General features: G+C 39.4%; 1 protein-coding gene across 1 annotated transcript in view; it reads left to right on the forward strand.

The window, feature by feature from the left end:
* dlgap3 (discs, large (Drosophila) homolog-associated protein 3) overlaps positions 1 to 24,571 on the forward strand; it is a 739,519-nt gene extending 714,948 nt beyond the window's left edge. Inside the window, exons 10-14 of the mRNA XM_051918736.1 lie at positions 7,121 to 7,215; positions 10,047 to 10,483; positions 13,055 to 13,146; positions 21,071 to 21,214; positions 23,966 to 24,571. Coding sequence (XP_051774696.1) covers positions 7,121 to 7,215; positions 10,047 to 10,483; positions 13,055 to 13,146; positions 21,071 to 21,214; positions 23,966 to 24,202 — 1,005 coding nt within the window. The 3' untranslated portion in view covers positions 24,203 to 24,571. The remainder of the gene's footprint in view (positions 1 to 7,120; positions 7,216 to 10,046; positions 10,484 to 13,054; positions 13,147 to 21,070; positions 21,215 to 23,965) is intronic.
* Positions 24,572 to 26,389: the final 1,818 nt, after the last annotated feature.

Below are 26,389 nucleotides of genomic sequence, written 5' to 3' on the forward strand. Positions count from 1 at the left end.
TTTGCTTATCCCATGTAATTTGTAGTGATGGTCAAGGAAAAAATGTGATCTCATGTTTTCCTGCAGATTGGAGAAAAACATTTATGATATAAATGAAGCCAATAGTGACCAATGCTGTATGAAAAATATGATATGAAAAAACGCCCATGGAAAAAAGAAAAAAAAAATTCACATTATTCACATTGCGTAATCCATACGTCAGTTATCCAGTTGTATGCTCAAAACATGTAAAACGCATGCTGTTTTGCTAAAATAATGTTAAATAGTTACTAGTGGAATAATCAGTGCTGGACATAAACATAAACACCAAATAAAGGATCAATACATCAAAAATAATAGAAACTAATATACAAAGTGCTAGAAAACCATTAACAAATAGCATAATCTGTGATACCACATATCTTCATAAGCATTTGAATAGAGTGGGTGAACAGAGAGAAAGGTTAAGAAGGCAAAATGTAAGTTAAATGCCTTCTTGAACAAATAATAAAAGTTTCTTTTTTAAAGAATTAATTGAGTCAATAGATGTAATTAATTTAGAGAGGCCATTCCAAAGTGCCTGTGCAATAGAGCTAAAGGCTCTGTCACCCGTAGAGCACAGATTAGTTTGGGGCATAAGATGATTGCCAATGTCAGTGGATTGGATTGGACTGGACTGTAGTGCTACAGGAGGTTACTGTTCTAGTCTGAGACAAGGCTATTTAAACTTTATTGGTTAGCAACAGGATTTGTATTCAATTCTGTTACACTCAGGAGCCACTGAAGACTGAACAGAACATGTGTTATGTGCTCACGGAAGTGGATCTGAGCTTTTTTTTTTTTATCTCACAGCAGAGTCTTAAAACAGCTGTGCCTCATATGATAGATTAGAAGTTGCTCCTGTCTACAGAGTTTTAGTGGCCACTGTGGGATGTAATGAAAGCACAGGTTTGCCAGTATCAGAGAAGGAGAGAAACAAGTGAACACAGGATTTGTGGTGGATGTAGAAACAGAAAACATTAATAATGTGATTTCCAGTATGTATGTTGATTAAGAAAGGGGAGTAAAAATAGACACCAGTAATCCTTTCAGAAGAAAAAGGTATGATCGTATCAGCACCTAGTTGTTGTGAACTTGATAGTTCCTCTAAACAAACCCCAAAATATGTTGCAAAAAGCCCTACAAGTGGAAGGATCCATCAAACTTTGGCTTGTGTAACAAAGGACATACAAAGAATCTTTATGAAAGATGTATTCTCACAAAATGCTCTGTAACAAAAGCAGCACCAAGGATGCAAAATGTGCTTCAAAAATAAGCAATCCTAAAGGAAGCAAGTCTCAATACACAAATCCAAAGAAAGGTCAAAAACTGAGCAAAAGAGGTCAAAATCCAGATAATCAAAAAAGCACAGCAAAAATCAGAGATCTCACCCAATGCCAAGCAAATATAATGTACCACAAGGGACTATGTGCTTTCTCAGACCTTTATAGGGATGAGAACAGACCCTTGAAGGAGCTGGACAAATGGCTGCACCTCCTGAGGATCCACCCAAAAAGCACATGGAAACATAATGGAACAAGCATGGACATATATACAAAACTAATAAAATAATTAACATTAAAAACAATTGTGATTGTAACAAACAAATAAGTTATACAATGACTTAAAACACCATAAAAATAAATTCCAAAGTCTGTTGAATCTGACAGAGATCAAAATGGACAGCATGGCAACCATGTTTGTGCTGCTGCCTCTCAGCTGCAGGAGAGTGGTTTAAACCACACTGTCTGCGTGGAGTTTGTACATTTTTCCCATGTCACAAACTCTTTTCTTTCTGAATCCCAAAGATATCAGAGTTAGGTTGAATAGCAACTTTAAATTTGTCTAGAGAGCATATGTGCATTAATGCGTCCAGATGTGGTGTCCTGTCCAAGGTTGGTTCTTACATATATTTGATATTACTTAGAGAGGCTTTGGCTCTAAACTGATATTAGATTAGGCTCACTTATGAATATGTGTGAAGATGTAACCAAAAATGGATGCAACAAAGTCCAGTGAAATTTTGGAGTAAAGTCTGTAAGCCGTCTGCTAAAAACCCACGAAATGGAAGTAGATTTGTTTTCCATCATGACAGGGGCCCAAAGCATACAGTATGAGCTAAGCCACACAGAAAATGTCCGTATATTGGAAAGGTCCAATCAAAGCCTGATATTAGATTATTTTCACAATATGTGGCATGAGTGGAAAACTACCACTCTCCAGTGCCGCCCTTTCAATTTGAGAGACCTTGATTAATTTTAAAAAGAGCAAGCAGAAAGGCTGCATCCAGAAAAGTGTACTTCTTTGAGAATTATACTGAAAGGCTTGCCTCTGAAATTTTTTGAAAGTTTTCCTTATTAAACCTTAAGGCAGGTATGGAGGAGGGTTTGGGAGGTAAAAAATGAATAGTAGATACCTACAGTTATACTCCCTTGTAGCATCTGGTGGTGCTAAGAACTCACACTTCAGCCTTTCCAAACAAAAAAAAAAACCTCTCAAAGTTCAATTAACGTACAGTATTCCACAAGCCTTAGTTTATGCCAATATCCTTTGGAAAGTTAAAAGGTGTTCCTATGCTGTCGCTGTTCTCCTTTTTTATCTCTCACCTAAGAGTCACATGCCCAGAACAGGATTGACCCGCATTCTGTGCCATTGTTCTTACTGTGTGGTTAGTCAGTCCTTGGCTTCGGGTGACCATCTTCGGCATGGCTGGCTGATCTCATCCTAGAAGAATGAAGAACATGCTCCGAGGCATCGGGAATTTCTTGTCTAGTTCATCTGGCTTTCTCCAGCCTCCAGTTCAAACGTCACAAGCAGAAGGAGCAAACCGTGACCCCTTTACTCCTTAGAATAAAGTATTTTGGGCTATTTTATTTATGATGAAGAAATTTGTCTTCATCTTTACAGAGTTTTGTGTGAATCAAAGGAAAAAATGTCAACATGGTGTAGCCTAAACAAATGTGAAAAGGTCTTGGGTAAGGAGAAGTGGAATGTATTTTAATGCTAATCTAACTTGTCATTCTTCACCTTATATAGTAATAAAAAATGGTTATTTTCGCTTTGCATTTAGTACGTCTCTTGGTAAATAAAACTGTATCTTATTACTCTGAATTTAAAAATCTGAATAACTTAATATTTAAAGGTGCAGCTTCTAAAATAGATTGCTTATTAAGGTACCCTGATGCACAGTGCAGTGTTGCTCTCTTCAGTGATCCTATTTCAGGAGATTCACACACTTTGCAAGCTTTTAAAATCATGAAGCTAGCAGTTCAGATCCCACATGTTACTCACTGTGTGACCATGACTGACTCAATTCACCTACCTTGGTGGCTATTTCATAATATGTTCCTGTGTTTATGTTTTTTTTTTGTTTTTTTATTATATCTTTTTGATGGTATTAATTAGCATGATACTAAATTAAGTAAAGGTGGTCTGATGACAGAGTTTTTATGTCCTTGTGGAGTTTATGTATACTCCCTGTTTATGCGGGTTTCACCCCAGTGCTCCTGTTTCTCTCACATCATAAATATGTGTAAATGAGTTTGATTGAAAATTTCAAGGTGATTGCAATACGTAGGTGTGGATGTGTGAGTGAAAACCACAACAGATTAGCACCTCATATGCCATTTCAGACATGAGTCTAATTTTTGACTTACTGAGATGGCGATTTTTTCTGTTTTAAGTAAGAGAAGGACTGACACTGGAAGTAACGTTATTGATATTAAAGCCATCAATCTTCAGCTCTGCAGAGGAGGAAGAGAAAAGGCATTAGTACACATCACTTGACCCGTGGAACAGCAGGAGATTACCATCACCAAAGCCTTTAAGTTATCCCCTATGCACATGTGCGTGATAATACCTAACTAGGAATATAACAAGAACCAATATATCGATGCTAATTTGGAACCAAATTTTAATGGTATTGGCTTTTTCACAGTATCAGTAGTATAGAGAGAGTCAGGCCTGACTACAAGTAGACAAATTTCTCCAAAATGCACAATTCTTCTTCTTCTTTCGGCTGCTCCCATTAGGGGTTGCCACAGCAGATCATCTTTTTCCATATCTTCCTGCCCTCTGCATCTTGCTCTGTTACACCCACCACCTGCATGTCCTCTCTCACCATATCCATAAACCTCCTCTTAGGCCTTCCTCTTACCTGGCAGCTCTATCCTTAGTATCCTTCTCCCAAAATACCCAGCATCTCTCCTCTGCACATGTCCAAACCAACGCAATCTCGCCTCTCTGACTTTGTCTCCCAATCGTTCAACTTGAGTTGACCCTCTAATGTACTCCTTTCTAATCCTGTCTATCCTCGTCACACCCAGTGCAAATCTTAGCATCTTTAACTCTGCCACTTCCAGTTCTGTCTCCTGCTTTCTGGTCAGTGCCACCATCTCCAACCCATATAACATAGCTGGTCTCACTACCGTCCTGTAGACCTTCCCTTTCACTCTTGCTGATACCCGTCTGTCACAAATCACTCCTGACTCTCTTCTCCACTCATTCCACCCAGCCTGCACTTTCTTCTTCACCTCTCTTCCACAATCCTATAGGCACAACAATACATGATAAAAACATGAGTAAAAACTATATATAAAAATGGCTTACAGTGGTGATGATCAAGCACTGCATGAACATATGTCAAAATGAAAAAATAGCAGAGGTCAAGTCTGGAAATGCTTGAAAAACATTTTAGAATGCAAGTACAGGAATCTTGTTATTTAAAAAAAAAACACACACAAACAAAGGCTTTGCATTATTGTCATTTATCCAATTAAGGAATTAATTCAGAAACAAATTTGTGTTTGCTTTGAAAGCAAAATGATGTTACTGATCAAATGAAGTGTAATTATTTAACTTGTATGGACACACATTTTTTCGAAGAGATGAAAAGAAAACATTAATCGCTTTTAAATAGTATCCTACAAAGACTTGGTAAAAGAATGGTAGCTTTGCATTCATTCATTGTAATGAGCACTTCTACAGATGTCCATCAGTCCAAGCATCTGTCCATTTTCTAACAGGTGCACACAATTGAGCGTCATGCTAGGGTGTGACTTAAATGTATCCACTGTAATCCATATAGGACTTGGTGTGTGGGAGGACTGCCAGCACAAACAACAGTAGCAAGTAAACACTGATGCAAGATTTGAACAAAGGGGCAAATTGGTTTGTCTATGCCGGCAATGACATGAGTTGTTCCATTTTTTAATACCAAAATAAAATTTATTTAGTGTTTTAATGGCTTGAAAGACAATAAACATCTCCCTATTAGTGTGTGACATCAACAGTATTAACAGAGACATGTAATGGTCGAAACACGCAGTAAGTAGGACAATCGAAGCAGCATTCTTCTTTGATAAACACAAATCTGTGAGCACTGAATTTATGTCATTCATTTGGCTTTTGAAGGCAAACTACCGTTTATTAGTATAAACTGTAAGTGAAAGCACATGAATTATATTTGAAAGGTACATTGAAAAGCATAATGCTGTCTTACAGTTATAGATTTATTGAGTACAGATAATGACAGCCCAAGTAATTTTCAAATTCTGGATTTTTAGGCAGGCATAAGAAAAAGTCACACAAGAAAGCCTGAAAACAACGAAACAAAGGCTGTTATACAGAAGTTCTGACATAAAGCATTCATGTAAAATTGACAAGCTTGATTTCACACAGGAATCTTTAAAGTTGGGCCAAATGGTAAATAAGGAGGGACAGATTTGGAAATTTAAAGTTTCTGATATTTGCAGTTGGATTTAATTTGACTAATTCATTAAATATTATTCTTTTGTAATATTATTTAACCAGTTAATGCTGCAAATATAAATTTTAAAACAGCAAATACTACACACCTAACCAATTGATTCACTGACAAACCAGACTTTGCAAGCTTGTTATTCAAAAGCAGCTTTAAAGGGTTGGTTTAAAAGGAAACATCTTGCATTTTCTTGTAATTCAATAATTCATCTGTACACATATAACAAGGTTTGAATTTTTATATTTAGTATGAATTCTAAGCTGTAGTTTCTTGTTACTGGACAGGAAACGTCAGAATAAAAATAAATAGTTCATGACATTTCATTTATTATAAAAACCTAGGCTGAAATCCCCCAAGATTTTAAACTTCATTTGTTGTTACATTGTGGGGGTCCCCTTCTCTTCCATAAATTAAAATTCTAGCCTTGCATTGCAATATTTATGAATGCCAATACTTGTTTACTTAATTGATAATTATGTAACCACTTTTAAAGCTGTTGTTACTGTTAGTATTTATATAGTGTCACAAACTCGACACAGAGCCATAGAAAAGTTTGGGGCAGCCACCCGTATAATTGATTTCCTGGCTGAAAAAGTCGTTTTAAATGAATACAGCACTGATGTGCACACAACCGAGTCCAAAACAGAACTGAGGGAATAGGGAAAAGGTGCAGGCTTATAAAGGGGAAGACAGGCAGTGAGATCATAGGGGGCTCATGAAGGTCTTCAGCCATTGGTTCGAGCCCAGACGTGACATCACAGGGGCCGGAGCCGGCAAGGTCTTCTTCCATAGGCTCGGTCCTGGAAGTGACATCAAGAGAGCCAGGTGGAATCTCCCGTGAATGGTCTACAGGAAAGGGAGAAAAAGAGTCAGTGTGCTCTGCCACATCCCGGCATGCCTCAGAACTGCCCTTACTCAAGCCCTTTAGCTACCTCCCATGAGCATGTGTGCAACAATAGTTTATATTGTGTTACAGAAAAAGGGACAATATTGTTCACTTCAAAAGATGGAGGTATTTTAATAAAAAGCCATTAAATGGGATTTTTGTTTTTGCCGTAGTATCGATATCAAATACAAAAATTCTGGTATCATGACATCCCTATACCTAATGTGAACTCACTTCTGCCAAGGTGGGCTCCGCATCCCTTCAACCTAAACTAAACTGAGTAGGGTTGACTGAGAAATGAATTTGATTTTATAAAATTTATCTGCTCGTCATAGCTAATACATTTTAAATACTGACTTAATGCTTGGTGGTATTACCTTCCTGGCCATAGAGCTCACGCCCTCGAAGCAGCCCATCCTAACGCCCACTCTTCTTTTCTTTCCTTTTGTGTGTAGGTTGATAGTTCTGAGACTCTCTCTGATTCTGACACAGAGAGTAAAGCCCTAAGGGAGGTCCATTCCATCGGAGTTCAAGTGGAAGAAGACAAAAGGTGTGTCTACTTATCTGTCAGCACTCCTCAAAGGCAGTTATTTTGGTTATTTTTCAAAATGTAAAACCATTGAAAGGTATGGCAAGAGCTTCAGTAGCAGGGCAGACTGTCTTTATGAAAAAGTAGTATATTCTGATTATGTGTAACCTTGGCATTTGAGATTTACAATTCAGATGATTTATCTGGACATTTGACATAGTAATATCTACAGATCAGAGCTTGAGGGAACACAGAATAATTACTTTCAACATGCAGCTCCTTCCTTAATCTCCTCCTTCTTCTTCCTCTTCATGTTTTCCCAATTCTGTGTGAGGTTGATATTCTTGATCAACCTTCTCTAAACAGCTCACTCCTGTACCTCCTCCTCAAACAAATCGATTTTCTTTAAGTTTTCTTTTATTCTGTCCTTCCACCTCTGCTTTGGCCTCCCTTGCTTTCTCTTCCCCTGTTCTTCCATTCCCATCACTCTTTTACCCACATATTCGTTGACTCTCCTCATCACATGACCATACCACTTGAACCTTCTTTCCTGTACTTTCTTAGATCTGTCTCGCTTTTGTTGTACCTCTGATTTCTTATTTTGTCCTTTTTTGTAGCTCCATACATCCACCTCAACCCTCTCATTTCTGCCACATCTTACTGCTTCTTCCTTAATACTGTATTTTTAATAATAATACTTTTTCAATCTGAAGGAACATGGCATCTAATCTATATAAGTAGATTCGGAATCTGTTTGTTTGAAAGTCACGTAAAAATGGCTGAAGTGATTTTTCACAAAATTCAGCATGTACATTGCTGTCGATATAGGCTCATATTGGGGTTTGTAATGGAGGATGGAATTCAAAAATCAATGGCAATGCAGGAGCTACAATTCCCATCAGGCAGTACGAGTTTGCTGGGGTTGTTAGGAGAAGACGTTTATCAGCACAACATTTTGTACCACTCAAAATAATATCTCATCTAAGGCCACAAGCACAGCATTTTCTTCTCAACTAATCTGGTTAACAGTTTCATTGGTTTGAGTACATCAGTTTGTCTCATCGTAGGCCATGTTTGGCGATGCACAATTTCCAAGACAGTTTTTTCCCTGTCTATTTTCTATCAGGACCATTTTCTGTGAAATACATGGGTCCAAAATGGGTGTATGGTGTTGCCAAACCCTTAAAGAGCTATGTTCCTCTCTTTGCACCCACCCCCAACGCTGAAACACCAAAAAGAAAGAAACCTTTCTGTCGAGTTTCACATTTTCAAAATCACATTGTGAAATGAAGTTTAGCGTCAATTTTGCAAGACCGTATGTGAAAGGAAACTCGCCTGTTTGACTCACCACTAGCTGTTCTTTTGTGATGATATTTTGTAATTAACCTGTGGCTGGAGATTCATACTGCTGGACCAAAGATAGTGGCACTGTGGCCCATATTGCATTGTACATGTGTGCAATAGCTCTGAAATTAACTGATGTTTTGCTTTGATAAAAAATGTATCCTTACATTTTTGAAAAAGCCAGTGCTTTTGTGCACCTGCATATTGTTAATAATTATGCCAGAGATAAACCACCTATAATTTTAAGCTTTGCTGCCAATAGAGCTATGTAGTTTGTAGCAATCTTAAATCAACATTGAATGAACAAACTTTGAATCATCTTTGTAACATTATTGAATCCCATCCACTGGTGCTGTCTCCTGTAATAATATGGAGACCTGCAGTGATGTCTGTAAGCCCCATTCCTCCTCAGCCCCCCACGGTACATTCTTTGCGTGGTCCATAGATTAAATTATTCATCATGCCATCCAATTTTTTAATGTGTGATTAAACATCTATGTGTGAAACCACACTTAAACAGGGAATACAAAGAAGTGTCATTCAACTGAGCAAGGAGTTGCCACAATTATAGAATCCAGTCAAACAAAAAAAGAACAAATCCTCACCAAATGAGAGCAGAGAAATGGTGCAGATAACAGATGGGACACTAGTATTTCAGTCATCAGTGACAAAAGGGTAACCATTTAAAAACATGTCAATATTTGCTTTTTTACCTTAACTCCAACTTACAATGAAAACTTGGGGGGTGGTGACCAGATTGGCACTCCAGCCACCATAAAAAACCTCACAATGTTCCAGTGTCTTGCTGAGGTATCACCAGCTGCACTCGGTCCCAATCCAGGTAGTTTGTCGTATGGTGGGTACGGCAACGCACTATCAGCACATGCTCCCTCATTTTACAAAATATTCTTGGGCAACACTGGGTAGTTCTGCGCATTGAATATAAATAGATGGTCCAAATTATGCTGATGGAGCATGTGGTCTTGTGTTTGACTGGGCCCCAATATGGACTGTATGTCCAGACAGCAGATGTGTGTGTGTGTAGATGTGTCTTGTGACAGACTGGCACTCCATTCAGGGCTAATTCTTTGCATGCATGATAGCACAGTGGACTGTATCCACATCTACAGTTCAGTTCTGCTATGCACCCAACATTTTAAGGAGAGATTTGTCTTAGAAGTAGAAGAAGAATTGAGTGAGTGCAGCAAGGTAGTGGAGCAGTTTTCTGCTGATTTGTAACTCCAAGGACTTGGGTTAAATTCCAGGCCCAGTCAGAATTTGCACATTCTACCCATGTCTGCCTGGGGTTCAAACAGGTTAGTAATTGTACTCAGTGAATGTAAATGTCCCTTCCATGGCTAGTTAATGTAAAAATAAGCTACAGCTCCCAAAGTGCCAATAATGAAAAAAAGTGGTTACAAACACAAATGGAAGGATGAAATTGAGAAAACACAAATATACTTCTTTGCTCTATAGCTGTAGTTTTTCTTTTCCTTCTTCTTCTGCAGACGAGCGAGATTCAAACGTTCTAACAGTGTAACAGCAAGTGTCCAGGCTGATCTGGAGTTGGAGGGCTTTACTGGAATCTCTGTGGCTACTGAAGACAAGGCGCTGCAGTTTGGCCATTCTTTTCAGCGACATTCCTCTGAACCAGAGTGTGCCGAACAGTATATGGTCTCTCGGACTGTGCACACTCAGGGTCAGTGGGCATATCGAGAAGACTATCATGCCCCTTTTGAAAGTGTTGTGAGTACACAGACGCCTCTGAATCAGGAGCGGAGCTGGTCGGAGGGACCTCGCAGTCTCCCAAACTCAGGTCGAGCCTCACCCTGTCTTCGAGATGCAGAGTTCTTTCTCAGGATGCTGCAGGCCGAAGTGGAAAGGATGGAGAGCTGGTGCCAGCAAATGGAAAGAGAAGCAGAGGAAAATGACCTTGTGGAAGAAAGTGAGTAGAGGAGAAAGAAAGGGTGGGCTGATGATAGAGCCGTTAGCTAAAGCATCAAGACAGTATATGTGAACCCTTTAAATTACCTGGTTTTCTGCATTAGTTGGCCATAAAATGTGATCAGATCTTCATCTAAGTCACAAGTACAGACAAATGCAAATTGCTTACACGAATAGCACTCAACAGTTATAACCTTTCATGTCTTTATTGCACCAAACATTGACAGTGTGTTGGGAAAGTAAGTGAACCCTTGGATTTAATAACTGATCAGACCTCACTAATCTCAAACAAAAGATTTCAAGAGCCATGGATTAGACCTGCATGACTGTTAGAAGGAATTTGAGATCATTCTCCATTACAGAACATCTTCAACTCAATCATATTATTACGATGTCTGGTGTGAATGGCTGTCTTGAGGTTATTCCACAGCAGCTCTGTTGGGTTAACGTCTGGGCCACTCCAAAAGGTGGATTTTATTTGGTTGTAATCATTCTGTGATGTAATCATGACTTTGCCGTCAATGCTATGATCTTCGTGGAGTCAATGGAGGCTCTGATCGGAGTGCTCGAGAGACTGAGCAAGGAGTCTGAGTGTCTGGGCTTGCGAGTATCCTGATAAAAACCAAGATCCAGGCCTTTAATGACCTCTTAGGCACAGCCATCAGCAGTGTGTCTGTCTGCGGAGAGAGTGTTGACCTTGTCAAGAGGTTTACTTACCTCAGCAGTGACATTCATGTCTCTAGTGACTCTTCCTATGATGTCAGTAGATGAATTGGGAGAGCATGGGGGGATCATGAGATCGCTGGAAAGGGGTGTGTGGTGCTCCCGATATCTATGCAAAAGGACAAAGGTCCAAGTCTTTAGAGTCCTGGTGCTTCCTTTTTTGCTATATGGTTGCGAGACATGGGCGCTCTCCAGTGACCTGAGACGAAGACTGGACTCCTTTGGTACTGTGTCTCTTCGGAGAATCCTTGGGTACCACTTGTTTGACTTTGTGTCGAATGAGCTGTTGCTCATGGAGTCCCAAATGATGCCCATTACCTGCATTGTGAAGGAGCATCAGTTACAAAACTATGGCCATGTGGTGTGATTCTCCAAGGGTGATCCAGCTCACAGGATCCTCATTGTTGAGGACCTTAGTGGCTGGACCAGGCCAAGGGGACGCCCATGTAACACTTGGCTGCAGCAGATAGAGTGTCATTTCCGGAGGGTTGGACTGGACTGCTTGTCTGCCTGGGAGGTTGCCAACCAGGATCCGAGCTGTTTCATCATGTGATGTGCAGCAACACACTGTACCAGTGCAAGCTCCCGACCTGACCTGACCTGTAATCATTCTGAAACTATTGCATTGAAACCATATTTTCATGTTTGAATGCAGTGCCCTTTTTATGCCATATATACTGCTGCGTATTCAACTTGACATTCATCAATCCACAAAACATTTTCCCAATGGCAATGTGGTGTGTCAAGATATTCTTTGGCAGACATTAGGTGCGCAGCCATGTTTTTTTTTTTTCGGAGACAAGTAGCTTCCTTTATGGTGTCCTGCCATGGACACCATTCCTGTTGAATGTTTTCTATATGGCAGATTCATTAACAGAGATGTTAACCTGTCCTAACAGTTCCTTCAAGTCTTTAACTGTTACTTAGGATCCTTTGTTACGTCATTGATGATTCTGTATTGTACTTTTGAGTCATCTTGGTTGTGCGACCACTTCTAGTAGGAGCATCCACAGTACTAAATCATCTCCATTTATACACAGTTTGTCTAACTGTGAACTGATACATATCTAAACCCTTTGAAATTACTGTGTAACCCTTTCCAGCTTTATGCAAATCAACAACTCTGATCTTATGAGATCTCATTTTTGTGCTTCTCATCAATAGATGCTTCTTGTGAATAGCAAACTTAAAATGTTAATTTTTTTTTTTTAGAGCTCAAAGTATCTCTAAATCACACTTCCAATCTCATGTCATTGATTGGACTCCAGATTTGCTAACTCATCACTCCAGTTAGCTTTTGTTAAAGGCATCAGCCCAGGGGTTCACATACTTTTTCCAACCTAATCCTGTGAACGTTTGAATGATGTATCAGTGTGTACAACAGCAATACGATAATTTTTTAGTGTTATTAGTTAAAACAGATTATGTTCAATCAGGTTCTTTCAGGTGAAGATCAGGCCATATTTTAAGACAAATGCATAGATAACTTCAGTTATTTCTGAACGGTTCACATGGTTTTCCTTACCACTGTATGCCATGAAAATATTAACAGGCAGATCCAAGTTTTGTGCCCTGTCATTGACTGACATCTTATCTATGGCCTATTCCTGATTCTGCTGTGTTAGCTGGGCACAAGTAATGGGATAACTGCACTCTGGAAATGGATGGACATCTTAATAGTACATTTGTCCCTCTCTGTGTAGATGCCATCAAAAATATCACTATTTGAAGAGATTGGGAATGCTAATACCTAACATTACAAATATATTGGTCACTTAGTAATAGTTTTAAATTTCCTGTGCCTAATACTTTTTATACTATCATTCTTTTATTTTTGTGCGCATTTCAGTCCTGGAGAAAATCCGAAGTGCAGTGGGCAGTGCTCAGCTCCTCATATCCCAGAAGGTCCAGCAATTTTTCAGACTGTGTCAGCAGAGCATGGTAAGAAAAGTGACTAAACATGAACCTTAGCCATTCTCAAGTTTTCTAAGTATAAATGAGTTTATCAAGTTATAACAGACACAGAATAGGAGACTACCTCAGGGGACGTCACAATCCCTATATAGTATGAGGATGCCATAGTCTACCAGCTCAGTCTGTTCCCAATTATGACATCAACCTGAAGATGTCCAATACTTATTGGCCTGCTATGGATGGCTGTTCTCAAAAAGAGAATGCAAACCAACCGAAGATCTACTGCTCTGTTATGGCTTCCTGGCACTTCCACACTATAGTAGTTGGGAACTGCTCACAGTTTGTACCCAATCATAATGTACCTAGATAAATAAGACCTTTATAACAGCAGATTTAGGTTTTCATTACACACTGTATACATTTACATTATACATACTTGTTACAACAGAAATGTAGATAATGTGCTCAGTTTGGAGAAATTGAACTTGATAAAATGAATAAGACACCGTATCAGAAAAAGTAAGCTGACCGAGATGATGATGCTATTTATGGCTGAGATAGAATTTGACATTAAATATTGAAAAAGCAATAGCACACAACAGTTTAGGATATACAGTATGGTAATCAGCCCTCTTTCTACACCTGCAATGCAAGATGCAGAGTGGCATCCTAAAAAGTAGCCTGTTTGTAGTATTAGTGTCGTTAAGAGCTTTATCTCTCTCTCTCTCTCTCTCTATATATATATATATATATATATATATATATATTATATATATATACATATATATATATATATATATATATATATATATATATATATATATATATATATATATATATATATATATACAGTGGAACCTCAGTTTGCGAGCATGATTCGTTCCGGAAACGTGCTCGTAGTCCAAAGCACTCCTATATCAAAGTGAATTTCCCCATAAGAAATAATGGAAACTCAGATGATTTGTTCCACAACCCAAAAATATTCATATAAAAATGATTAATACAAAATATAAAGTAAAAATACATAAACCAAATTAACCTGCACTTTACCTTTGAAAAGAATCATGGCTGGTGTGAGTGAGTTTCTAAAGTCTTGTGGGATTTCACCCAACGGGATGACACACGGAAGAGCGTCCCAAAGCAATCGCAGTCTCCCAGCACTGTAGCAGTTTGCCATAAAACCAAATCCGAAAAGATTGCGGACATGCTATAAGCGCCTGCCGTCGATGGGTGATACAAGGAACATTATAAATACGCAGGGCCCTGCCTGACTACTGTGTCTGTGTATAGGAGAGCAGCAGATTCTGCTGCAATAAATAACTGCACTGTTGCTGTTTCAAGCTGAATAAAGCTGGTGTTGCTAAAGTACTGAGACTCAGCTTCATGTTTTAGGGTGCAAGACGGGGATTCGCACGTCACAGCACACACGCGCGTGCGAGCACACACACATACACATGCGCGTGCGAGCACATATGCATACACGCACGCGCGCGCGAGCACACACACATACACACGCGTGCACGAGCACACACGAGCGCGCGCGTGCACACACACATACACACACACGCAAGTGAGCGAGCACACACACATACACACACACACGCGCATACACAGTCACAATGCTAATGCTGCAGTAAACAGTATACACTCGTACATATGTTGACTATATGAGTGAGGCACGCCGACTCAGACGGAGAATAGGAGATGATTGCCCACAATCCCGCAGCGAGAGAGAGAGAAGAACCATCAGCTCAGTTGTGATCACATGACGCTCAGCAGACAAAGCGTATACATACTACTCGTACTGCAAGACCTCGCTCGTTTATCAAGTCAAAATTTATTAAAAATTTTTGCTCGTCTTGCAAAACACTCGTAAACCAAGTTACTCACAAACCGAGGTTCCACTGTATATATATATATATATATATATATTTATAATCCATCATCTGTCTGTTTGTCTGTCTTTATGTCTGTCCGCTTTTCATGAGAGAGCTACTTAATGGATTTAGATTGGGTATCCTCTTTAATAAAATCCCTGTGTGCGTCCAGGTGTCCGTGTGTGGGTGTCTTCTGGTGAAGTGCGCATGCGCGGGGCACGGTGCGATGCGCGATATTACTGTCAGAGAAAGTTAGAGGCGTTTTACGGAAATACAAACCAGTATTACTGCGAGAGGAAATTAAAGGTACACAATACAGTGATGCATATTACAGCCACATACAAGCCAGTATTACTGTCAGAGGAGATTAAAGACATATTACCGACGCGCACGCCTGTATTACCGCCAGAGAAAATTAAAGGTATATTACGGACGTACAAGCCAGCGGACGTACAAGATGGCATCCTTCAATAAGGGCGCGCCTCAAAAGGGCGACATCAATTGGGCGCAGCAAATAAAGGCGCGTGTAAATAAAGATCTGCACCTTTGTTGCTCTTCACATATTCCAGAGCCATTTGAACTAAATTATCTACAAACGCCTTTATTCGCCGCGCTCAATTGAGGTCGCCCTTTTGAAGCTCGCCTTTTTGTGTGCGCCCTTATTGAATAGAGCCGTACAAGACAGTATTACTGTCACAGAAAATTAAAGACACACAATACACGGCGGCAGCCCACAAAGAACGGTCAGCTCAGCAAGTAAACATCAACAAAAGAAAGGCTGAAAGAAAGAAAAATACGACCAACAAAAAAAATGAGGTCAAAGTCCCTTGCCATTTAATATAGACTGTTCCTACTAATGTTTATGCACTACTGTTCTAGCGCCCGTTATTGTAACGGGCTAAATGACTAGTTTTTCTATAATTTGATTGAACATTCTGGTTGATTTTGCGACCTCTCTCATCACGCTAAGTATCATAGGTCACTTGCAGTACCGATTTATTTGCGCAAATCCAAGAGAGACACAGCAGGCCAAGGGGAGTGGGGTGGAACCCTCCTCACTCATGCGCCAGCCTGGGGGGCGTATCTTACACCCACTTAACTAGCGAACAAGAGACCTACTTAACGGATTTAGATCAGGTTTTTTCTGGAATTTGCTTTAACATTCTGGTTGATTTTGCACCTTTTCTCATCGTGCTAAGAATCACAGTTCACTTGCAGGAGAGATATATTTGCGCTAATCCAAGAGAGAGGCTGCAGGCCAAGGGGAGTGGGAAGCATGACATCAGGCGCGAGGAGTCGGTCTAGCTCTGTATTTTGAAATGTAACTAACCTCCGCTTAGCTAGCGATACCTTCTTGTTTATTGATTTTTAAAGTTTGTCCTGTTTCACTACTACATAAGTGAAGCTGCAGGGGACGGCTAATTCACAATAAAAGGAAACAAATGATGTATTCCCCAGGAAAGTTATTTTGTTACTGTATTTGTATTAATGTGTGGTGTCAAATGTCACTGATCATTTTAAGAAGTATGCTGAAAATGATCTGCATCTGCAGTGTTGCCAAGTCCTTTGCAGCATAATATGTCCATGAAGACTTCTTTCCATACGATTATCAATGTAGGTGACAACCTCAAGGGTGTGGATGAAAGAGTTCCTTGGTTTTGGTACAGTAGTTTGACACTTTCTTGTGAATTGCTGAACTTTACATTTTGCAGCAGCAAGTACAACACAATATTGTTGCAAGGGTCCTTCATGGGCCAACTTGAAGCAAGCCTGTATGAATATACTGTACAGTTCCACAGTGGAAATACACTGTTCCAATGAAAAAGGCATGTCTTCTCTACATCAAGCACACTAGTACAGTTACACATTCCCTCTAGCTTCACCTGACTACATTCACTGCTGCTAAATCCAGGGCAGGGCTGCTTTGTCAAAACCCTTCCTAGAGTTCATGATGGACAGCATGCATTCATGTTAGGCTGACATAACATGTATAAGACATACTGTTTTGGGAGAAACATCATAGGAAAATTAGGAAAAATCTAAGAAAATGTAGTCTCATAAAGCAGCTAAGTTAGCCATATTCTCAATATACTAAGCCTGATTTGAAAACGGAAGTTGGCCATATCTCTTTTTAATGCAAAATATCAGAACCAAAATCATAGTCAGTGAATCAGAGCCAGGGATGTAATGACCAGAAAGATTTTGTTTATCTGGAAGCCTCAGCTTTACAAATCAAACGGTACTTGCGTCTTTGATGCCACGCACTGTGTGTTTCATGTTGGTTACATAATATCCATTAAACATCATGCAGCATCCATACAACAAAGTGCGCTAGAAGTAACACACAAAAAAGACATAAATCAAAATAAAGAACTGCAACTAGCAAAGAAGAAATTAAAAAGAAAGCATAAAATGACAACGGCATCACACCAACTCACCGTTTCACTTATTCATACGGTATGTAATGCAAACTACAAGACAGTTTGTAATCACAACATAAAATCGTCCTTAATGAAGTGAATGATGAAGATTTTTTTAAGCCAAAAAGTGTCCAGAATTATATATTTCCTTACAAAATAAAGAGAAACAGCACAGAAGTCTGGTGCAAATAATGTTGTGAATGGCATTTTTTTTTCTTATCTTCAGATTATTTCTTAGTTGATAGCTTCCTTTTGGATTTTTTGGAGTCTGAATCTAATTCTATAATTAGTTTATCTGTGGTTAGTCATTTTAGAGACTGCAATGCCATGAGCAGAAAAGTGAAATTACTGAAAGTACAGGGGAAGAGAAAAGGGGAGAGGTGGAGAGGAAAAGGGTCTGACTGGGAAGAAGGTGCAGGACCGAACTGTATGAAAAAGGTTGGTCCAACACATTGACCCCACAGAGAAGGGGGAAAAGATGAACATCAAAAAGAAGAAGTAGAAGCTGAAGTACCATTTTGTTTTTCCACTGGTGACACCATTTTGTGTAGTTTACTTTAGTGGTTACCAGGCTGTTTTCTATGGACAATGTCCAATGTCCCACTATGTATGACATTTAGAATCTTCAGAAGGGTCATCTCCTAAACTTGAAGAATCCATCCATTATCCAACCCACTATATCCTAACTACAGGGTCAAGGGAGTCTGCTGGAGCCAATCCCAGCCAACACAGGGCGCAAGGCAGGAAACAAACCCTGGGCAGGGCGCCATCCCACCGCAGACTTGCAGAATTCGTTTATGAATTCAACCTTAAAAGTCTTGCGAGTGTTTCTGTTTATTGTAGCTACAAATAAGGATTTCGTTTTGGCTTTGTCACTTGGTTTGTTGGATTCCATGTTTTTTGACTTTGGCTACAGTTCCTGACTCCTCTTATGTCCTGTTCCCTTTAAACCTGGCCATTAGGTATGCCACCTTTTTAGACAAAATGGGTACAAATCAATTGTCCAGATAATAAAGTTTGAATAGAGTTTTCCCAACTAATAGTGATTTCCCAGGCTTCTTGAACACTCTTCCAAAAGCAACAAACCCACAAAACCTCTGAGAGATCCAATCCTGCACGTCTCACTGTTCTTTCCAATTGGCTGCCCTTTTTTCTCGTCCAAACTGAATTTTACATTTTCCTTCCTGAGTTGACTCCTCCTCCTTATGCTGCAAACTTGTAATACTCAACTAGTCCTTTTCACTATATCACTATTCCCTCTGAAAGTGTTGTCAAGCTCAATCCTTCAGATACAGATGGAAACAAACAAAAATACTTTAGCACAGTTACACAAAACAAACAATCAAAAGATGCAGACAAGCAGTGAAATAAATTATTCATGTTACAGTTGCTACAGATATTTAGTGATTTTCATCCTTTTACCAAGCATTTTAAAGCATTATTTCTTGTTAACGTGTTTTAAAATTGCCAGTGTGGACATCCTTGTCAATTTCCTTTTAGAGAATTAGAGACAAATTTGTGTAAGACTGCTGTCTGACAACAGTTTTAAATGATGCACTAACTCTAACTTTAAAGGTGCTGCCATGGATCCTTTGTGAGGTTAAAGTTGTAGCGGTTGCAAGAACGCTCAGATTCACACTGTCCGAAAATGGTGATTTGTTTATTTTATTTAGGGATACCAGGAACTTGACCCGGCTTGTACACACTCCCATACAGAGACACAAAAAAAGCAGATCCAAATGGGTAAATAATAAAGAATATGGAATATATTAAGCAAATAAAGAAGGAAAAACATTTATTCTACATCTAATGCATACGCAGACACTCTCCCCAGTAGTCCCGACAGCAAAAATTAATTACCTAACACAGAACAAAACACTAGGTAGAAAAAGATCAACGATAAACACCACAATACAAAGTGGTCCAAACACAGTCCAGATGCAGATACAGATATACATTGGAGGTGATGAATGAATATAAATCCCAAGTGTACAGCTTTCAGCATAATATATACATTTTTGCCCTGCCGTGATGGAGTGATAGTGAAAAATTGCAGACATTGGGAATGTTCCCAAGACAATGACGTTTACCAACTCCAATCAGACCACATGGACATCAGGCAAAGAACACGAACACAAATCCTGAAACTGCACTCCACGGGAAACTGGTGGTTTTTTTCTATGCCATTATCAGGCAATTTGATTCTACTTTCGATGTACAGTTTAAGTTAATTTTGAATGTTTTGCACAATATACATTTATTTACTGATTGATTGATTGATTGATTGGCTGCATTATTTGACCTGTGAGTCAGTATCCTTGTTTTCTATGTTTCTGCTACTGTATGCATCTGAAATTCACCTTGGGATTAATAAAGGTTATCTAATCTAATCTGTTCTGATCTAATTTAATCTAAACTATATGCAACTTTCTGAAATGTATTACTTTACAGATATGGACTAGTTTTTTATGCTCTTGAAAAAATAGTTCTGCAAAAAGCAAACTAACATTTGAGATGAGTCTAGCAGATAACAGGAACAAAACAACAGTTAGGTACTTGCTGTATTTTTACAGTGAGAGTTGGACTCCGCCAGGGCTGCCCTTTGTCACCGATTCTGTTCATAACTTTTATGGACAGAATTTTTAGGCGCAGCCAGGGCGTTGAGGGGGTCCGGTTTGGTGGGCTCAGGATTGGGTCACTGCTTTTTGCAGATGATGTTGTCCTGTTTGCTTCATCAGGCCGTGATCTTCAGCTCTCTCTGGATCGGTTCGCAGCCGAGTGTGAAGCGGCTGGGATGAGAATCAGCACCTCCAAATCCGAGACCATGGTCCTCAGCCGGAAAAGGGTGGAGTGCCCTCTCAGGGTTGGTAGCGAGATCCTGCCCCAAGTGGAGGAGTTCAAGTATCTCGGGGTCTTGTTCACGAGTGAGGGAAGAATGGAGCGTGAGATCGACAGGCGGATCGGTGCGGCATCCGCAGTAATGCGGGCTCTGCATCGGTCTGTCCTGGTGAAAAAGGAGCTGAACCGCAAGGCGAAGCTCTCAATTTACCAGTCGATCTATGTTCCTACCCTCACCTATGGTCATGAGCTATGGGTAGTGACCGAAAGAACGAGATCGCAAATACAAGCGGCTGAAATGAGTTTCCTCCGCAGGGTGTCTGGGCTTTCCCTTAAAGATAGGGTGAGAAGCTCAGTCATCCGGGAGGGGCTCAGAGTAGAGCCACTGCTCCTCTGCATCGAGAGGAGTCAGATGAGGTGGCTCGGGCATCTGATCAGGATGCCTCCTGGACGCCTCCCTGGTGAGGTGTTCCAGGCACGTCCAACCGGGAGGAGGCCCCGGGGAAGACCCAGGACACGCTGGAGGGACTATGTCTCTCGACTGGCCTGGGAACGCCTTGGGATTCTCCTGGACCCGACCTCGGATAAGCGGGAGACAATGGATGGATAGATGGATGTATTTTTACACCCATCAGTGGGATCTTTGCAGTAGTCCGGCCTGGCTGCAGAGCACCTTGGTTGTCTCCATTGCTGAGGATCAGCTTGCTGTTAGTCTTCCCCTGTCACACTGTAAATTACAATAGCAAGTGGCATATCATATGATAAACAGGTTAAGTTGGTGACATCATGTTTCATTGTTCTTATTCCACTTTTCAGGATCCCACAGTGTGTCCCCAGCCTACTTTGCAGGACCTGGCTGGGTTCTGGGACCTCTTGCAATTGTCCATTGAGGATGTGAGAATCAAGTTCCAGGAGCTTCAGAGACTTAAAGACAATGGCTGGAAAATCTCTGAAAGAAAGGTAAACTTGTGGAGTCAATATAATTTTCAAAATGAGAGCTATAAGGGGCAGTAGTTCTCAACAAAAGACAGAGAGGGGGCAACAAGAATAACACACCATTGACAGTCATGGACAAGCTTGATGATGCCAGTCTGCTTGAGTAATTTAACCTGTGGTAGTTTGTTCTGAGTCAGGAAGCCAATGGTGATATTTTAAGAGATTCAGCACCTCCATACTACATTACAGGTTTGTAAGGTCAGTATTGCCACACGTACAGAATATAGTGAAACTCTTACTTGCATATGTCTGTAGTATTATGGCAGTGGTTCTCAAACTGAAGTAACAAAAAAGGGGGCGCGAATGTTGCCATATGTGGCGTAATTTCGCTGTTCGTAAGGAAATTTTAAACTTGTAGCAGTGTATTGGCAGCAAAAAATATAGGAATAAATTTTATTAGGGTTTCAAAAAAACGTTAGGGGGGTGCAATTAAAACTGTTATGAAAACTCGGGTTGCAAATACTTAAAGGTTAAGAAACGCTGTATTAGGTTATTGTGCCATGTTAGCCATTATAAATGTGGTGAGAGGTCAAGCAAAATGACACCTTTTATTGGCTAACTTAAAAGTACTTGATTACATTTTGCCCTTTAGAAGGAGCCAGAGTGGCGTCGAAAGCTTGCATATTGTAATCGTTTTAGTCAGCCAATAAAAGGTGTCTCTTCTTAGAGAGTCAAGGCTGGGGGGCTGTCAAGAGGCAGGGCCTGTTAAAGCCCATTGCGGCACTTCCTGTGTGATTTTGGGCTATACAAAAATAAACTGCATTGTATTGTATTGTACTTGCATATGCTAATCAACATGCAACATGTCACCAGTCTCTGGTGCCATTTCTTCCTTACCTTAAAGCTTCTGTGTTCTTTAGCTGAGAAATCTCAGAACAATATGTTGCTGTGAAATATACTGTAGAATTTTGCGGTTTAAAAGCATATTGTATGTTGCCCTTTAGCTATAACATCAGGCAACACTGGAGTGTGTATCACATTATTTTCTTCTTTTTTGCAGAACAGTACAGATTTGCTTTGAATGCATCAGTTTCTTTTTATGAGACAGGCATTCTAGTAATTTACATTCCCAGTCTGCCATTTTAGTAAGAACATGTGATTGTCATGTAGTCATGATGTACTTGGCCTGGTGTGTTTCACATGATTTTTATTGTTTGTGGTTTTTGATTCATGTGGTTTGAGTCAATACTTACTACAGCTGTGTGTCTTTGGCTATTTCAGTACAGAAATGTCATTGTGAGCAGCTTAACCCATGATGACTTGGTCTTAAGAGAAGCCTTTCCTGAAAATATTGTTACACTGTCATTCTTACTAAATCCTCTCACAGCTGTTTTCCAACAGGACTGTGCCTAACCACATGTAGCTACTGTCTCCTAGGAATAAATACTGATTACAGCACCGTTTCTTGTCTCTGAGAACACCTGAGATTCAAACTACTTTTTCTTCATTCCTTCCACAAACTATTGCTTCCATGGTAAGGCAGCTGCACAGTGCATAGTGGGTTATTAACACCATTCAACACCTGTTAGATTATAGGCCACAGAACATAACTTATATTGTCAGATATATACTGTATATAAAATCCTAAGCCTAAAAGTGCAACGGTCATGTTTTTATGTCACGTTTTTTGTCACACTTTAAATTGGACTAATTTTAAAACCTACATATATATGTTTGGTGTCATTCTTTTCACAATTTATCAAACTTTAATGTGATGTTGTTAGATTTTCAGATTCTTATTCGGTTTTTAAATTATAAATTAAAAAATATCCCACGAGACAAGACTTTGTGTCAAAAGATTTAACCACACTAGGGGCCAGAAATAAAACACAAAGAGTAGGAGCGCTGCTGTACAGGCTTTTAAATGTTCGAAGTGCCATGCGAGATACAGATCACGTGGCACGGCAGCAGCAGCAAGCCAGCAGCTGATCAAGCAAAGAGGAGGTAAAAAAAAAACTATTTGTTTCCCATTGTATCACTGTTTAAGAGGGAATTTCAGAAGAGCGACCGCGTCTCCTTGGGGTGCGTTCAGACCCCCTCTTCACAACGGAAGTGGCAGAGACACGAAGTGGCTGGCGAGCAAAGCAAGCAGGGGGATCCCCCTAGTGTGTGTATATATATATATATATATATATATATATATATATATATAGGTTTATATTGTCCATATAGTCAATGTGTGCTGAGTATAGTGGAATTATGACTTACTTGTGCTACTTATGGGATGTAATGGGGTCTCTTTTTGAACTGCCTTTCCCAAGGTTTCTTCCATTTTTCCCTACTAGGTGTTTTTGGGAGTTTTTCCTTGTCTTCTTAGAGAGTCAAGGCTGGGGGGCTGTCAAGCCCCCTGGGGGGCTGTCAACAGGACCTGTTAAAGCCCATTGCGGCACTTCCTGTGTGATTTTGGGCAATACAAAAATAAACTGTATTGTATAAACTGTAATGACCTCCCACATGCAGCCCTAACCTGGACCAATACATTATCCTTTAGCTTTTCTTTCAGTCATATGTCACCTTTCTTGTATGCTACTGTTTGGACCAATTGGACCACTTCTTTTGGGTGTGCAATGCTTTGTTGAGTACATAAACTGCTTATAAACTGCACTAAAAAATTCTTTCTCCTGCTCTTGCATATGCTGCTGTTTGTCTTTTAATTTCCTTGCTATCTTTCTCTCTTCCATTTGTTATACTCTATTTATTTCTTATTTGTTCTAGGAGGATAAAAAGGCTCCACCACCATTACCAAAGAAACCTAGCAATAGTGCCACTTCCCGCCTTGCAAAAGCAGCTGCATCTCGCGACAGATCCCTAGACCTCGGAGAACGACAGAGACAAGAGGCAAGGCGTAGGTTGCTGGCTGCCAAACGTGCCGCATCCTTTCGGCAGAACTCTGCTACAGAGAGCGCGGACAGCATTGAAATTTACATTCCCGAGGCTCAAACCCGGCTCTGAACACAGGCATTTACAAGCTCCCATGTATCTACAGTATATCTCATCCAAGAGAGGTGGCATCCTTCATCGCCTAATGGTGATGGAGAGAGTGAGATGACAAGAAGAAGAGCTACACAACCTCACTTGGGCAGAGTTGTCAAGTTTGCCTTCCCCAGCCATGTTTGTGAGCTCTTCCAGCTGAGGCAGGATTCTGGTGTTCATCTTTAGCACTCAAGTATTCTTCTCTGCCTTGCCAAGTCTTTCCATTGCATAGATATCCAGTTAAGCCTTCATTTCAAATTAGTGAAAGAGAAAAGTGATTTTGTTGAGTTCTAAATGTAAAGAAGAAGGCTTTATTATTATTATTATTTTAAATATTAGAAAAATAAAGCACCTCATCACATCCTTCTACAGCAGACATGGCTGTTTACAGACAACTGGATGTGTGATGCAGAAAGCAAATATGTACACTTTGTGTCTGTGTGTATATATACTGTGTGTGTGTGTGTATATATATATATATATATATATATATATATATATATATATATATATATATATATATATACATATGCTATATCACATATATACACAAAGACAGACATACATACACGAGTGTCTCCTATAGGCACTTCCTTTTTTAATAATCCTAATTTTCTCCATCAAAGACAGTCTGCCTTCAAGTTGGAATCCTTTAAACGGTATTAACAGGAAACTTAAAGCAAAAAAAAAAAAAAAAGATCAATATTCATGATAATTTTTTAAAACGAATTGAAGAATAAGGCACTCCAGCGATGCTCCTGACAGTTGAAGCTGTTGAATGGACATACCAGTTTTTACCCTTTCAACAAATGTGTGTCAAGAAAGAGGAAGAACATCAAAGGATGGTTTGCTTTCTTTCTGGCTTTCGTTGCTCGCCCTGTGGCATATTGTCTCACCTGATTTGAAGATCACATCATCAGAAAGGGCAGCTACCATCAAGCTGACAACTACAGATTCCTGGAGAGAAGTCTACTAGCTCTCATATGAGGTTTTTATGAAATGCTTTGTAAAAACTGTTTGACTAAGTTTTAGGCAACAGTGGTGCAAATAACACTTTTATACTGTCCCATTGCAAAGCAGATACACTGTTGTCTAACTACACTGTGGTATAACTAAAATACATATCACACTCAACCTTAGATACTTTTTTGTGCATCAAAGTACATAGACGAAAAATAAGTAAGACAAGTTTTAAGAGCCATATATTCAATTGCTTTGTGCTCTTTCTTTTTAGACTTATTGTCAATTTCTGTAAAATGATGTTTGAAATTAGATGCGCATATATATATATATATATATATATATATATATATATATATATATATATATATATATATATATATATAATTAACTTGCACAAATATATTAATTTTTGTGTTTAGTTCAAAATTCAGTTCAAAGTAAACCCTGCAGCATTTAAATATGATCAAATGCTTTTATTGTTGAACTAGACCAATTTCTATTTTCATCAGATTATTAGATTCTATTTTATTAAAAGTGGCTGTAAAAAGGTAAAGAGTTAATATAGCACAATATAAAAGAAATCTTTCAGTGAAAACCCAAAAACAATAAAATCATCTCATCATGTGTAAAAGCTGCTTGATACTTAGTGTATGTAGGTGAATGGCATCTCCTTCCACTTTAACTGGAAGCTGATCCTGCTGACTGGTACAAAAGCGAGAAGTACAATCCTTCCACAAACTGCTAGTTTTCAACTCTAGCAGTCCTGTAATATCATCGTCCCCATCCCCAACACGGCAGTTACTAGTTATTTTGGGTAGGTGACTGCAGGTGGGTTAGGGACACTAAAGAGTGAAATATTCTAAAGCACCAGGGTCATCCTATTATTCTGAAGCTGTTAGATTCTATTTTCTACCAATTAATATGTGCCTAACAAGGACCTGTCTTTAATTACTATTACTGTTACTAGTCTTACTCTTCTTATATTATTATTATTATTACTGTAATTGTATAGTGTACAAGAATAAATTATTGAAAAAGATATTATTGTAGCAAAAAGTCCCACTTATGGGATTTTTCAATAAGACGTGTATGACTGATAATACTCTGTATGTCTAGTATTACTCTGTCACACAAGCAGTGCTTTTTGTAGCTTGCAGTTCACTCTTTCCATTGTTAAATTCCTATACTAGCCAAGCATGCTCT

The sequence above is a fragment of the Erpetoichthys calabaricus genome, chromosome 14, assembly GCF_900747795.2.
Source record: "Erpetoichthys calabaricus chromosome 14, fErpCal1.3, whole genome shotgun sequence".
In the NCBI taxonomy this organism is placed as follows: Eukaryota; Metazoa; Chordata; class Cladistia; order Polypteriformes; family Polypteridae; genus Erpetoichthys; species Erpetoichthys calabaricus.